The 13,415-nt window shown below is 37.2% G+C and overlaps 1 protein-coding gene across 3 annotated transcripts in view; it reads left to right on the forward strand.

The window, feature by feature from the left end:
- slc4a10b (solute carrier family 4 member 10b) overlaps positions 1–13,415 on the forward strand; it is a 33,194-nt gene that overhangs the window by 8,430 nt on the left and 11,349 nt on the right. For all 3 annotated transcript variants that reach the window (XM_039818484.1, XM_039818485.1, XM_039818486.1), the window contains 8 exons: positions 3,813–3,894; positions 5,310–5,462; positions 5,608–5,746; positions 6,232–6,392; positions 6,618–6,803; positions 7,866–7,954; positions 11,896–12,053; positions 12,241–12,328. In XM_039818484.1, the coding sequence (XP_039674418.1) occupies positions 3,813–3,894; positions 5,310–5,462; positions 5,608–5,746; positions 6,232–6,392; positions 6,618–6,803; positions 7,866–7,954; positions 11,896–12,053; positions 12,241–12,328 (1,056 nt within the window). The remainder of the gene's footprint in view (positions 1–3,812; positions 3,895–5,309; positions 5,463–5,607; positions 5,747–6,231; positions 6,393–6,617; positions 6,804–7,865; positions 7,955–11,895; positions 12,054–12,240; positions 12,329–13,415) is intronic.

Consider the following 13,415-nt stretch of genomic DNA (forward strand, 5'->3'; position numbering starts at 1 on the left):
GGTTTATAAAAGATGCTAGCAAAGCAACAGAGTGCAAAAAATGACAGCAGAAACATCAGATAGGTCAGACCACTGTGTTGAACTATATATCTTTAAACTTTAAAGTTACAGCTGAACAGAAATAAAAAACTTTGCTGATTTTACATTTCTCCGATTCAAATCAACTGCCATTTGTCTACCCAGAAGGGATGTTTTGTGTTAGTACGATGTCACAGTGATTTGGTCTATACTATTCATAGTACATCACCGGATCACTGTCTAAACTCATGTTTTAAAATATATTGGTGAGGAGGACAGAAAAAGATTCACTGACAAATGACTTTTAAATGCAGGAAACAAACGTCAAATCACTCCTACTGTACATACATATGAGGTAAGCCACAGTCCGTCTGTTGTCACTGATGAACCTGGTTATTATCTCTGAATCACTTTTCAACGTATTTGTTTTTCAGATTCCTTAAAATGTACCTTGATTTTCAATTTAAAATATGCTTTATAAACTTTATCTTTAAGTCTGCGTGCTCCCAGAAGGTAAGTGCACGATCAGGGAAACAGTACAAAACAAAATAACAGAAGAATAGAATTTAGACTTCTTTGGATTCCTTGTTTATTAGCCTATACTTCCGATTTCAAGACAAAACAAGAAAATAGACTATCTATAGTTTTTAGTTTCTGAATTGAATTGAATAATTAAATTGAATAATTGAATGACTGGATAATACACAGACCTACATGGACCATTAGAAGTTAATGCATTTGAATTTATTTTAGATGTGGCAGAATGTAACCAACTGTAGTCCAATTTACAGTAATGTTACACACAGGTGTATACAGTTTATTTCACAAACAGGTATGTGAGCATAGTACAGATTTAATATGGGCTAATGCGTCTGGTGTTCTGGTAACAAATACTGTCGGTTTAATCTGAGCAGGGATGTTGATCCATGCCCTGTGTATTTGTAGACAGATTATCAACATCAGCCTTGTGGCCTGGCCAGCACATGTGGCACTGCAGCTGTGAACTGCAGTGCCCTTCATTATAATAATGCCTTGATGGTCAAATGGTGGTCAAGATGGCTCATGGAAAAGCTGATATCAAGCAAGCTTTTAGGATAAAAAATACCTACTGTAAATAGTGCTTTGATCTGTCCGTAAATTCCAGGAGACAGGATTGATTCTGCAGAGCTCTCTTGTTGTTGCTCTCTTGTTTGTTTTGCATTCTCAATCCCAGCTGCTGCTGCATGGATTTAAAATAAATGACAGTGTCAAATGAGTTTTACTCTTAAAAGTCCATACCATGGTGTACTAATCAACACTAAGAGTGTTTATTTGTCACATATTTCACATATTGTTCATCAAAAAGGTTAGTTGTTTGATGAATGTTTGCAGTAGTAATGGTGGCTTTCTTTATTTGTTATGTATGCATTTATTGTTCATCAGCTAACGTTACTGCTGAATGTGTAAAATGCAATTATAGGATACAGTCAGTTTTTAACAAAATACTACTTTTGTTGCTCTACAACGGCAGTTCATTCAGTCTGTCAGTGTTTGCTCCAAAGTGAAAAGCGAGACAACTACTGGATCCTCATGGCAATTGGTAGGCCTAATAACATTCATGGTTCATAGAAGGCCCGTCCTAATAACTTTGGTGATCCCATGACTTAATCAAGCACCACCGTTTCATGTGCCCAACTCCACAACAAAGAGGTTATAATAATAATAATAATAATAATTATTATATAACATATTATTAGATTATACAATTATTATAAACTCTTTGTCCACAACATAACTGAATTCCTTTTCAACCTGCTAGCATCATGCTATAATGTTAGTGGCTTTGCGCTGTTCCCTTGCTAATCCAACCAGTTAGGGTTAGTTCACATTCATGAAGTCTTTAATCTAGTAAAAAAAACAAAAAAACGAAAAATACTGTTTGCAAACACTTCCGATAAAGCATAATCTCACCTTTGTGCCGCTTGTCGAAGTTCATTTTGGAGTGTGGTATGGACTTTTGTTGTTGTTGCCCTTTGTGGCTATTTGGTGAAAAACACCCACTACAAATGTGGTTCTTCACCAACCGTCCAGTGCCGGTGGTGTTTTCCGCCCTCTGGCCTCAGGGGGCAGTAATGAGCTCACAACGGCTCGGTGTATCACAACTAGGTGAAAAAGATGCTGCACTACAAACTGAATTAGCTAGATAACCAATTGGATAACTTAAAGCCAGCGAAGCAATGTATTTGTGGTTTCAAACAGTATCTTTCGGTTTTACAAAAGAAAAGACTTTAAGCCAGATATTGGTGAAGACCAAAACAGAGCTACTGCTGCACCGCATCTGCTGGCTGTGCAAATAGGTAACTGGTTACCAAGATGTTAGCCAAAACCATTCCAGTTAACAGTTAGCGGTCAGAGTACGCGTTATGTGCCTTCCATAAAGCCTGTTATGAAGTTTAGCCTCCCATGGTTTAAGAAATGATTCTCATGTGGGTGGTCATAAGTATGTGTGTGTGTGTGTGTTTGTATGTTCAGGATTCATCTGTGTAATGTTGAAAAGCTCCAAAACTTGAATGAATCACATATTTGTTTTTTGAAAGCAGGTGTTGAGTTTTTTATCCTTGCATGCACTGTTAAATGAATTCTGTTGGTTTTTACAGATTCCTTCTTACCGCCTACTCCCCCTCATCTTCTTCAATGAGTATTACATAAGCAGGCCGATATTCACACCACATAATGCTGGTTCTCTCAGTTAAATAAACCATGTTAAATAAACCATGAGTTTAGATAACCTCCAGGTGGACCAGTGTCGTATAACTTGCTTGCCTGTTGCAATGAGTTAGTAACATAATATCAAAGCTAATACTCCTAAAACTGTTTCATTCTTTTGGAATGCAGCCTAAGTTTTTATTTTTTTATTTCTCTCTCCTCTATTTAAGAACAAGTGTAATGTATTGTTGTAACTGGATAAGTGTGGGTGGTAAAAGAAGATGATGGATAAATCAGTGATAAAAATGAAAAGAAAAAAACAGCCAGTTAAGGAGAGTACAAACTTGCTTCATCTAACTTTGTAATTCAATTCAAGCAGCAGGTCAGGCCCTAGACTTTTGGGGGCCCTAAGTAGGATTTGGTTCGGGGACTCTCCACATTGTAACATGTTGCCACTGCACTAAACCAACTTGTGTATTGTAAATATTAGTTTAAGCACTCATCATGGACAAATAAGCATTTAAAGACTAATGTGAGACCTATTAGCAGCAACACTATCTTTAAATAGACCGGCTCTGTTACGAGCTCTACTGTGGGACATTTCAAGCGCTCTTGGGGGCCTTCTGGTAGCCACGGGGCCCTAAGCAGCCACTTAGGTCGCTTATGGGTCGGGCCGGCTCTGTCAAGCAGTGATTCACCTTTTACGATCGGGTCCCATTACCAAAGTCATACAGGTCACTGCAAAGGAAGCACCTTAAACAGAAGTACAACTATAATTGTAAGTGGGTCATTTATTGTTCCTGTTATAAAAAGCTTTTTATTTGGACTAAGATGATACTCTTTCCTCTTTAAAATTAGACATGTAATTTGTTTCCGTGGCAACGCACCATTCGATTGGATAATGTGTTTGTTCATAATGCCGTTGACTGTGAGGCAGCACCAAGTCAACATAAAATGTGTTTCATGCAAAGTTCAGGAAACATACTGGAAGATATGTTGTTTCAGCTAAGATAAGATATTGTATGAAGATATTGTATGACTTGTGCTCTTTATAATGTCTATAATGTTGAATATGTGTTTTTCTGTGTTTACCGCTATGTGTCCAACAGAGGAATGATGATGAGGCTGTGGTGGACCGAGGAGGAACACGGTCCCAACAGGGAACCAACTTCGGGCAGGAGGATCTTGAAGGTACCTGGACTGCACTGACTGCATCTGGAATACAACAAGCTTCAAGCAGTAAAAGGCAGCTGTAGCTGAGCCTGCCCACTCTCTCCATAAAACGGCTGCTTTCCTCTTGACAGCTATTTTAAAGTTAAAATACAAGAGCAGAGTGGGAGGTAGAAACTGTGGGTGAGCTGAGTTTGTATCAGCAATGTCATAATCACTGAAAAACATGGACAATCAAAACAATTTACAAACAGTATGATTTTGTAACATTGGCTAACTAAAGGCCAGCAGCTTTCCCCATCTGTATCTATAGACACAGATAACAATACACAGCTTTTCAGTTTTAGCTTAGCTAAGTGAAATTTAAAGGCTTCAGCCTTTAAGTATGAATTTGTTAAAATACAAAAAATGTTGATATATATATATATATATATATATATATATATATATATATATATATATATATATATATATATATATATATATATATATATATATATATAGTGTGGGTACTGTGCTCCTCATGCGTGGCTGTTGTATGTGTTGTGTGTGTGTGTGTGTGTGTGTGTGTATGTGTGTGCTAATCACATTGCTTCAGTAGGTTTGGAAACAACTTTCCATATTAGATGACACTCAAATGAACTGAACTTTGCACCCTAACTAAAAACGTATCATTAGTTCACTAAAAGGCTCTTTGTTAGGCTCCTCTTTGCAGTTTCTTCCCAGAGCTCAATAGCACAAACCCCCCCACAAAACTGCAAAAAAAAATAAGATTAAAAATTATTCAACAATTAAAATTGTCAAAGCCATATGCACTCACTTCATGCAGAATGCTGTCATGTATTGCCTATATGAAAAGGATACTGTAAATAGATACTATACCATACTATATACTATAACCTTACTTTATCATGTTGTAATTTCATGCCATACAAATTGAAGAATTCAAGGATATTTGTGTATCATTACTTTTTCCTGCGTTTCATTCATCATTAACATTATATGCCCCTGCTGACCAAAATAAGTATTTAGACATGTTTGAACACAGGTATTTATGCATTAATTGTTTGTCGGTAAAAGATCACTAATTCAAGCCCTGTTTTTATATAGCAAGTATGAAGTCGACACACAACATTATAGTCTGAACTTTTATTTGAGTTCACCACCATATGTGGCATTAATGTGGCATGGTACATTATATAGCAGCAATAAACATTATTTTATTACATATGATCTGTTTGAGCAATGCACTTCATCACAGTAAAAAACACTCAGGATGCGGAGGAAACTCATGATAAATACTATAAAGCTTGATGGTGTAACAAAGAAGCAGTGCTTTATCATGATCAGTGAAATCATAATGGTTATCACAAGCATGCAGACAGACACAGATAGGCACGTTGCAGTCGTGTAACTGCTGTGTGATGTGTCTCCAGGCCACAGGACTCTCTACATCGGGGTCCACGTCCCTTTGGGCAGTACCAGGCACCGCAGCCATCGCAGACGCCATCACCATGGAAACAAACACAAGAAAAGGAGCACGGACCGGGCCCCCACCTTGTTGGAGGGTAGAGAGTCTCCTGTTTACGGTATTAACTACAGTAATGAACTTGCACACATTATATCATAGAAAAAAAAGATATTTCTACCTTTGTTCATTATCTCTTACTATCTTAAAATACTTAGTGTGACCATTTCAGTTTAAACCACCACGGCAATTTCTTATCTTCCCAGACACTCCCTCCCAGAGAGTGCAGTTCCTGCTGGGTACTGAGGATGATGATGAGGAGCATATTCCTCATGACCTCTTTACAGAGATGGATGAAATCTGTGTAAGGGATGGAGAGGATTCTGAGTGGAGGGAAAGTGCCAGGTACTGTTAGACTGCCATGTCATCGCAGCATTTATACAAAGACATGACCTACATGTCCTTACTGAAAGCTCTGATTGAATGGACGGGTCATGCCCACGATCCCACTTATACTGATGAGAGATGTAGCTGTGGTCTGTGTGTCTAATGTTTGTGTTTCCATTACATTAAGTAATCACAAGTCATTGTTGTAATTACTTGGGGAATTAACTTGTTACTTTATTTCTTTGATAATTGTCAGTGTTAATCAAGATGTAGAATTTATTTATCATATGAATTATGGTCTTCTGCTAAAATGGTAAATCAGACATATTTTATTTATAGTGATACCCTGATGATAGGCAATAAGTAAAGAAAGTAAATGAGCCTAATATGAGGAGAGAGGGACCAACAATGAATCAGTGTTGTTATTACAGCTAGAACAGATGGCCGGCCAGTTTGCCGTCTGCTAGCCTCTCTCCTGACTGGTACTCAAACTCCTGTTACAGGTGGCTGAAGTTCGAGGAGGATGTGGAGGACGGAGGAGAGCGGTGGAGTAAACCCTACGTAGCCACTCTGTCTCTGCACAGCCTGTTTGAGCTGCGAAGCTGCATTATCAACAGCACTGTGCTGCTCGACATGAGGGCTAATACCATTGAAGAGATTGCAGGTAACTATTGTAATGAGACACACTTGTAGCAAGTGACAAAGTTGCTATTTTTGTCAACTTAAGAACTCAGATAAAGTTGTCTTAGTGACTATTACATTTTGTAAAGCTCCTTTTTCTTAACGATGCACTGTGAAATCTAGGAATAGATTGATGCACTGAATTTAAGTTGCACTCAACTAGAACCGTGAAACATGTATCCAAATAGCTTGTCATTGTCTACCTTAGACATGGTCTTGGACCACCAGGAGTTATACTCACCACTGGGAGATGAGCTCAGAAAGAGAGTGCGTGAAACACTGCTGAAGCAGCACCATCACCAAAACCAAAAGAAGCTGGCTAATCGCCTGCCGATTGTACGCTCCCTTGCTGACATGGGTCGACGGACATCGGAGCTCCACCTGGACAAGAATGGTGAGAAAGAAGAATCAGTCTTTGGTTGAACATGTTGAAATACTGTATGCAAACTGTGAGAAGGGGTCTAAAGTAGAAGCAACTTTGTTTTAAAGGGGTCGCAAATCAAAAAGGTTGGGGACCACTGCTTTACTGGATTCTTCAATAAATGTGGTTTGTTTGTTTGTTTGTTTATTTAGGATCCTCATTAGCTCCTGAGCTATTCTTCCTGAGGTCCTTGGTCAGTAGTGTTTACATGTAGATGCTTTGTAAATGTGCAATATGTGTGTCTTATATGCATATGGTCTTAACTTGCGCATGTTCCATCTTCTCTTCATTCCTGATTCTATTCACCACCCACCATCTGCCCACCCACCTGCCACAGCCCCACTGAAGTCAGCAGGTGCTGGTTTATACGATATGCCCTTGCCCCTTTACCAGCTTATACTTAAAAAAAACATATTGTAGAGGGGAATATTCTCATGATTCATGTTGATACTGGCAACTTAAAATAGGTTGTTTTTGTTGGGTTGAAGTGGTTGAGTTAAAAAGGAGATAAGAAGCAATGTGCAAAAGTACATTCTATAAATATGCAAAGTTGTTGGCGGTTGATCTTCACAGCACAATAAATATTTGGTTGAATTCTGGGTTAAATTTAGTTCAGGACATGCTTGTAGTTGGAAGCATTACATGCCTATATCGTTGCCAACTACGTTTTTTAAGCTTCAGATTTGCCAGAATTCCACATGACAAAATTAGTTACGCAGAACAAACCAAACTGTTTGTTAAATAATTTTCTAGTTTGCTAGACATCTTGGTAGGACATCATGAGTAATTTAATTTCACTGGTGTGGCATTTTCAAGCTTATTTCAAAGCAACAATCTCTGATAAGCTCCACGCCATATTTTCTGAGTGTATTAAGTAGATGTTGTCCTCTGGGATCTGTGTGTGATCCTCACAGAAATATTCTAGAGATATTCTGTATACTTGGTCAATTTCATAATGTTTAGTGAAATCATCAGTTGCTGAAATGTTGAGACATTTTGGAATTTATTCATAATTCTCCTTTCTGGATTATCCAGGTCAGATGACGGCCTCCCAGTCCCAGTTAGCGGGAACAGACGGGAAAGGGGACATCAGTAAAGAGAACAGTTCTGTGGACTTCAGCAAGGTATAGTACACACACTGTGCAGATGCCCTGTAGTATATACAGTACTGTGTTTCTGAAGTTATGGGCATAACTTTTCTTAAGTATTTCCATTTCATTCTATTTTAGACTTCTACTTCACATGTCAGAGAGATACATTTGACAGCCATGGTTACTAGTTAATTTGTAAAGTAAGATTTTATATGCAAAACCTATCATCATCTTATAAAATATTATACATTGTTATAGATAAAATACCTAACAATATATAAAGTTATAAGAATTAGCTCCACCTCTAACACCTGCAACACAATACAATGCTGCCTACACATTAATGCATCAGCAACAATAATACAGTATTATAATATATAATTGTCACAGGGGCCATTTTTTTCTGCATAATGAGATATGTTGATACTTTAAGTATCATTTGCTTATAGGAATAATAAAATAATTTTCTTAGGTAACATTATGAATGCTGGTATTTTACTTGTAATTAAGTATCCTTATATGTATTGATACTTTTACTTATGTAAAGGATTGTGCAGTGCTCATATTATGCTTTTTGGCTTTTTTCCATTTCCTTTATTGTGTTATATCTGTTTTTTGTGCATATAATAGGTTTACAAAGTGAAAAAGCCCAAAGTCCACCCCAAAGCGACTTACCATCTCCAACAGAAAACATTGTTCACAAACTGCTCCAAACAGCTCTATTGTAGTCCAGCCTTTACTTCCGTGATGAACATGCGTCACTTTGTAACACACATTATAATGCTCGCCTAGCTGCTAGCATGGCACGCCCTCATACTCTGCTTCTGACTGGCTAGTAGTCCTTAATTAGCTACTGCGCATGTGCGACTCCCAACAAAGATGGAACAGAAGTGAGATGCCTCACTCTGTAGCTAAAATAGAGAGCTCAACACACAGGGTGAAAAGAGAAGCTGCAGCAATGTGCAGTACAACAACACTATGGTGTTTTTTTAAAATTAAACCATGTAAACCTATTCTGATATAACCTCTAAATACAATTATGAACCTGAAAGTGATCATAATATGAGCACTTTAATTTCAGAAGACTGGTTGCACTTTTGTCAGAGTGGGTATTGTATTGTTGAACTGTCAGGATACTGTATAGTTTTGTATCTGTAACAGTAACCCAAATGTAATTCTTACTAAATAATCATATTTGGCGAATATTATATATTAATTGTGTGTTTCGAACATAGAACAGGAGGTCCTTGTTGGTATTTTAAATGGAAAGGTCATCTAGTAAAGGATTAGGATTATAACCATGCTAAGTATTACAGCCACTAGACAACCACACAAAAGCAAATGGTACCTTTTGCATAATGTATAGGAGTTTAATCTTTTGTCCTTGTCCGATGTCCAATATTGTTAATAACTGTTTCATGTGCTTTGTCCTGTTCTCCTAAACATTAATGAAATGTGCTCTGCTTATATGGAGTGTGTTTTTTAGAACTGTTGAATTGAATGTACCTAATCATCCATATTGCACCTTATATATTTATGAACACAGCTGCAATCAAAATCCCCCCTTTTCAGCAGCCGCATATTATTCTGCATATTATTATACACAGCAAAATAATCACTATTAACTGTGGGACTTCAAAGATCAGCACCATAACAGTGTTTATGGAAGACATGGCTCATCAATACATCCCAAATATTCTTTTGGATGGTTCTCAACAGCCGCACTGGGGCTACATCAACTCTATGAAGAAAAAAACAACTCTTCAGACAACACTTGTCAACTCCACATAATTATTGCTGAAAAAGCAACACTTTTAACATTCCAAAATCTTTGGTACAATGCAGTTCCACTTCCTAAAAGAATGTAAAGCATATATAGCTACTGTAAGAGGATCAGTTTCATAGTCGGGGTCAGCTTTTTAACCCTTTTAGGCATCGTACTTCTGGGAAATGAAAGATACTGCCATTCTTATAAAATATTATGCAACAGGTCAAACTAACATCTATATTTTAATAATCTTTTGTAATATTTTATTGTAACACATCTGTGACTCACATCCTGCACATAGCCTAGACAGCTGGACTGCATTTAGACTCCACAATCCAGTCAAACCATATCATTTGGGGCTTAATGTGAGGGTAAACGTAATTTATGACTTATTTATACAATGCATTAATGACTACTAAGCTAACCACCGGAAAAGGTGTAAAGGCGTTTTATATGATATTCTAAACACTATACTTCCTCTTTCAAAAAGACATATACAGTACTGTGTTTCTCAAATTATGGGCATAATGTGCGAAAACTTTTCTAAGTATTTCCATTTCATTCTACTTTAGACTGCTACTTCACATGTCAGAGAGATACATTTGACAGCCATAGTTACTAGTTAATTCGTAAAGTAAGATTTTTGGATGCACTTTTGTCAGAGTGGGTATTGTATTGTTGAACTGTCAGGATACTGTATAGTTTTGTATCTGTAACAGTAACCCAAATATAATTCTTACTAAATAATCATATTTGGTAGGGCTGGGCAATATATTGATATTATATTGATATCGTGATATGAGACTAGATATCGTCTTAAATTTTGGACATTGTAATATCGTGCTACGACATAAGTGTTGTCTTTTCCTGGTTTTACAGGCTGCATTACATTAAACTGATATACTTTTCTGAACTTACCAGACTGTTCTAGCTGTTCCATTATTTGCCTTTTCCCAACATAGACATTATGTCCACATTACTGAAGATTATCTAAAATCTAAGTGTGAAGATATTTTGTGAAAGCACCAACTGTCAACCCTAGAATATCGCAGCAATATCGATATCGAAGTATTTGGTCCAAAATATCGGGATATCTGATTTTCCCCCTCTTTCGCCCAGACCTAATATTTAGCGAATATTATATTTTAATTGTGTGTTTCGAACATAGAACAGTAGGTCCTTGTTGGTATTTTAAATGGAAAGGTCATCTAGTAAAGGATTAGGATTATAACCATGCTAAGTATTACAGCCACTAGACAACCACACAAAAACAAATGGTACCTTTTGCATAATGTATAGGAGTTTAATCTTTTGTCCTTGTCCGATGTCCAATATTGTTAATAACTGTTTCATGTGCTTTGTCCTGTTCTCCTAAACATTAATGAAATGTGCTCTGCTTATATGGAGTGTGTTTTTTAGAACTGTTGAATTGAATGTACCTAATCATCCATATTGCACCTTATATATTTATGAACACAGCTGCAATCAAAATCCCCCCTTTTCAGCAGCTGCATATTAGTCTGCATATTATTATTTACTTGATGCACACAGCAAAATAATTACTATTAACTGTGGGACTTCAAAATCAGCACCATAACAGTGTTTATGGAAGACATGGCTCATCAATACATCCCAAATATTCTTTTGGATGGTTCTCAACAGCCGCACTGGGGCTACATCAACTCTATGAAGAAACAAACAACTCTTCAGACAACACTTGTCAACTCCACATTATTATTGCTGAAAAAGCAACACTTTTAACATTCCAAAATCTTTGGTACAATGCAGTTCCACTTCCTAAAAGAATGTAAAGCATATATAGCTACTGTAAGAGGATCAGTTTCATAGTCGGGGTCAGCTTTTCAACCCTTTTAGGCATCGTACTTCTGGGAAATGAAAGATACTGCCATTCTTATAAAATATTATGCAACAGGTCAAACTAACATCTATATTTTAATAATCTTTTGTAATATTTTATTGTAACACATCTGTGACTCACATCCTGCACATAGCCTAGACAGCTGGACTGTATTTAGACTCCACAATCCAGTCAAACCAAATATTTTGGGGCTTAATGTGAGGGTTAACGTAATTTATGACTTATTTATAGAATGCATTATTTACCTATATAACCACTAAGCTAACCACTGGAAAAGGTGTAAAGGCCTTTTATATGATATTCTAAACACTATACTTCCTCTTTCAGAAAGACCTCCATTTCATGAAGAAGATCCCGGCAGGGGCCGAGGCGTGTAACGTGTTAGTGGGAGAGCTGGAATTTCTGAACAAGCCGGTGGTGGCATTTGTCCGCCTTTCACCGGCAGTCATGCTCAGTGGGCTGGCTGAAGTCCCCATCGCCACAAGGTTGCTGTGGGCTGATTCAACTAACCAGTTCAATAAGCCAAACATATATTTATTTACTCAGCTGAACCCTGTTTGACATTTAGTAGATTTAGTTAGTTAGACTTAGTTGGTTCTGATTGAGATTGAATTTGTTAATGTATTAAAAATATATATATATATATTTATATATGTGTGTTTTTGCCTTTAGGTTTCTCTTTATTCTTTTAGGGCCATTGGGTAGAGCGCTTCAGTATCATGAGATTGGAAGGTCAATTGCAACACTCATGACAGATGAGGTAAGAATTCACTAAGGAACACCTCATTACCATGTTAGCATCCTGCAGGGTTTATTTATTCATTAATGTTTTGAAGAGTGTGGATTGTTTTGAATGTCAACCAGATGTCACACTGAGATATTCTGCAGGCACTTTGCATAAATTCACAGTCCAGCAGAACTGAACAAATTCCTGAAGTGGTGGAACATTTCTCAGCATGAAACACAGCTCAGAGCTTTTATCAAAAGCTTTTGGCGATTAGTCAGCCCTCATGTCCTCCTTTTTGTCTGGGATTTAGGCTGCCATCCATCATCACTGAGAAGGAAAAGATGGGTTTTGACAAAGTCCAACTTTGTTATACATTCTGTGGAATTAGTAGATTTGATGATACTGGATATTTTATAGTGGAGAATTGTGAGTCAGTAATTAACACTGTTGTTTCATAGTGAGCAGGTCCTAAGTGTGTGTAGTATGTTCTGCACATGGGGTTAAGTAAGTCCAAAGATACAACTGTGAATGTGTCTGTCTGTTTGATAACAATTAAGGTTGGCAAACATTTCCTAGTAGAAAATGCAATTTCTTACCTTATGGCTTCATCTTGGCCTCTTATGCAGTCATCTTCATTGTTGTCTTGTTGTCAGGATGCAAAGTCTTTTATAATGTCTTTAATGCCCATCTATTGCAGTTCAGACTCAATGACAAGTATTGGCAGGTTATTAAGCCTGCCCTGGCTCACTGTGGAGCGCAAGTTATTCTTTATTATTTTCAGTTTACTGAATGATCTCTCTCCTCCTGCCACAGTTACTGGTATAGTGCTAAATAGCCCCAGTGCAATGCAAATGTCATCATAAATGCGCTTAAGCTTCATGTCATGAATCCTGTTTAGCAACTCCATGGGTGTTTATGATCACTGTACAGTATATCCTTTTCAGAGGGAGCATTCGTTTTTCCAAATTGGCAAAAAAGACTCATACCATTTCCAGGAGAGGGGGTTTTCATTGAGAAACAGGCTACACTTTATTAAAGCAACAATACATACAATGTTCACTTTTGTTTTAATAAGTAATGGTGAATATATATGTTGGTTCAAAATGAAATTTGATTTTCA

This window comes from Perca fluviatilis, chromosome 12, assembly GCF_010015445.1.
Source record: "Perca fluviatilis chromosome 12, GENO_Pfluv_1.0, whole genome shotgun sequence".
In the NCBI taxonomy this organism is placed as follows: Eukaryota; Metazoa; Chordata; class Actinopteri; order Perciformes; family Percidae; genus Perca; species Perca fluviatilis.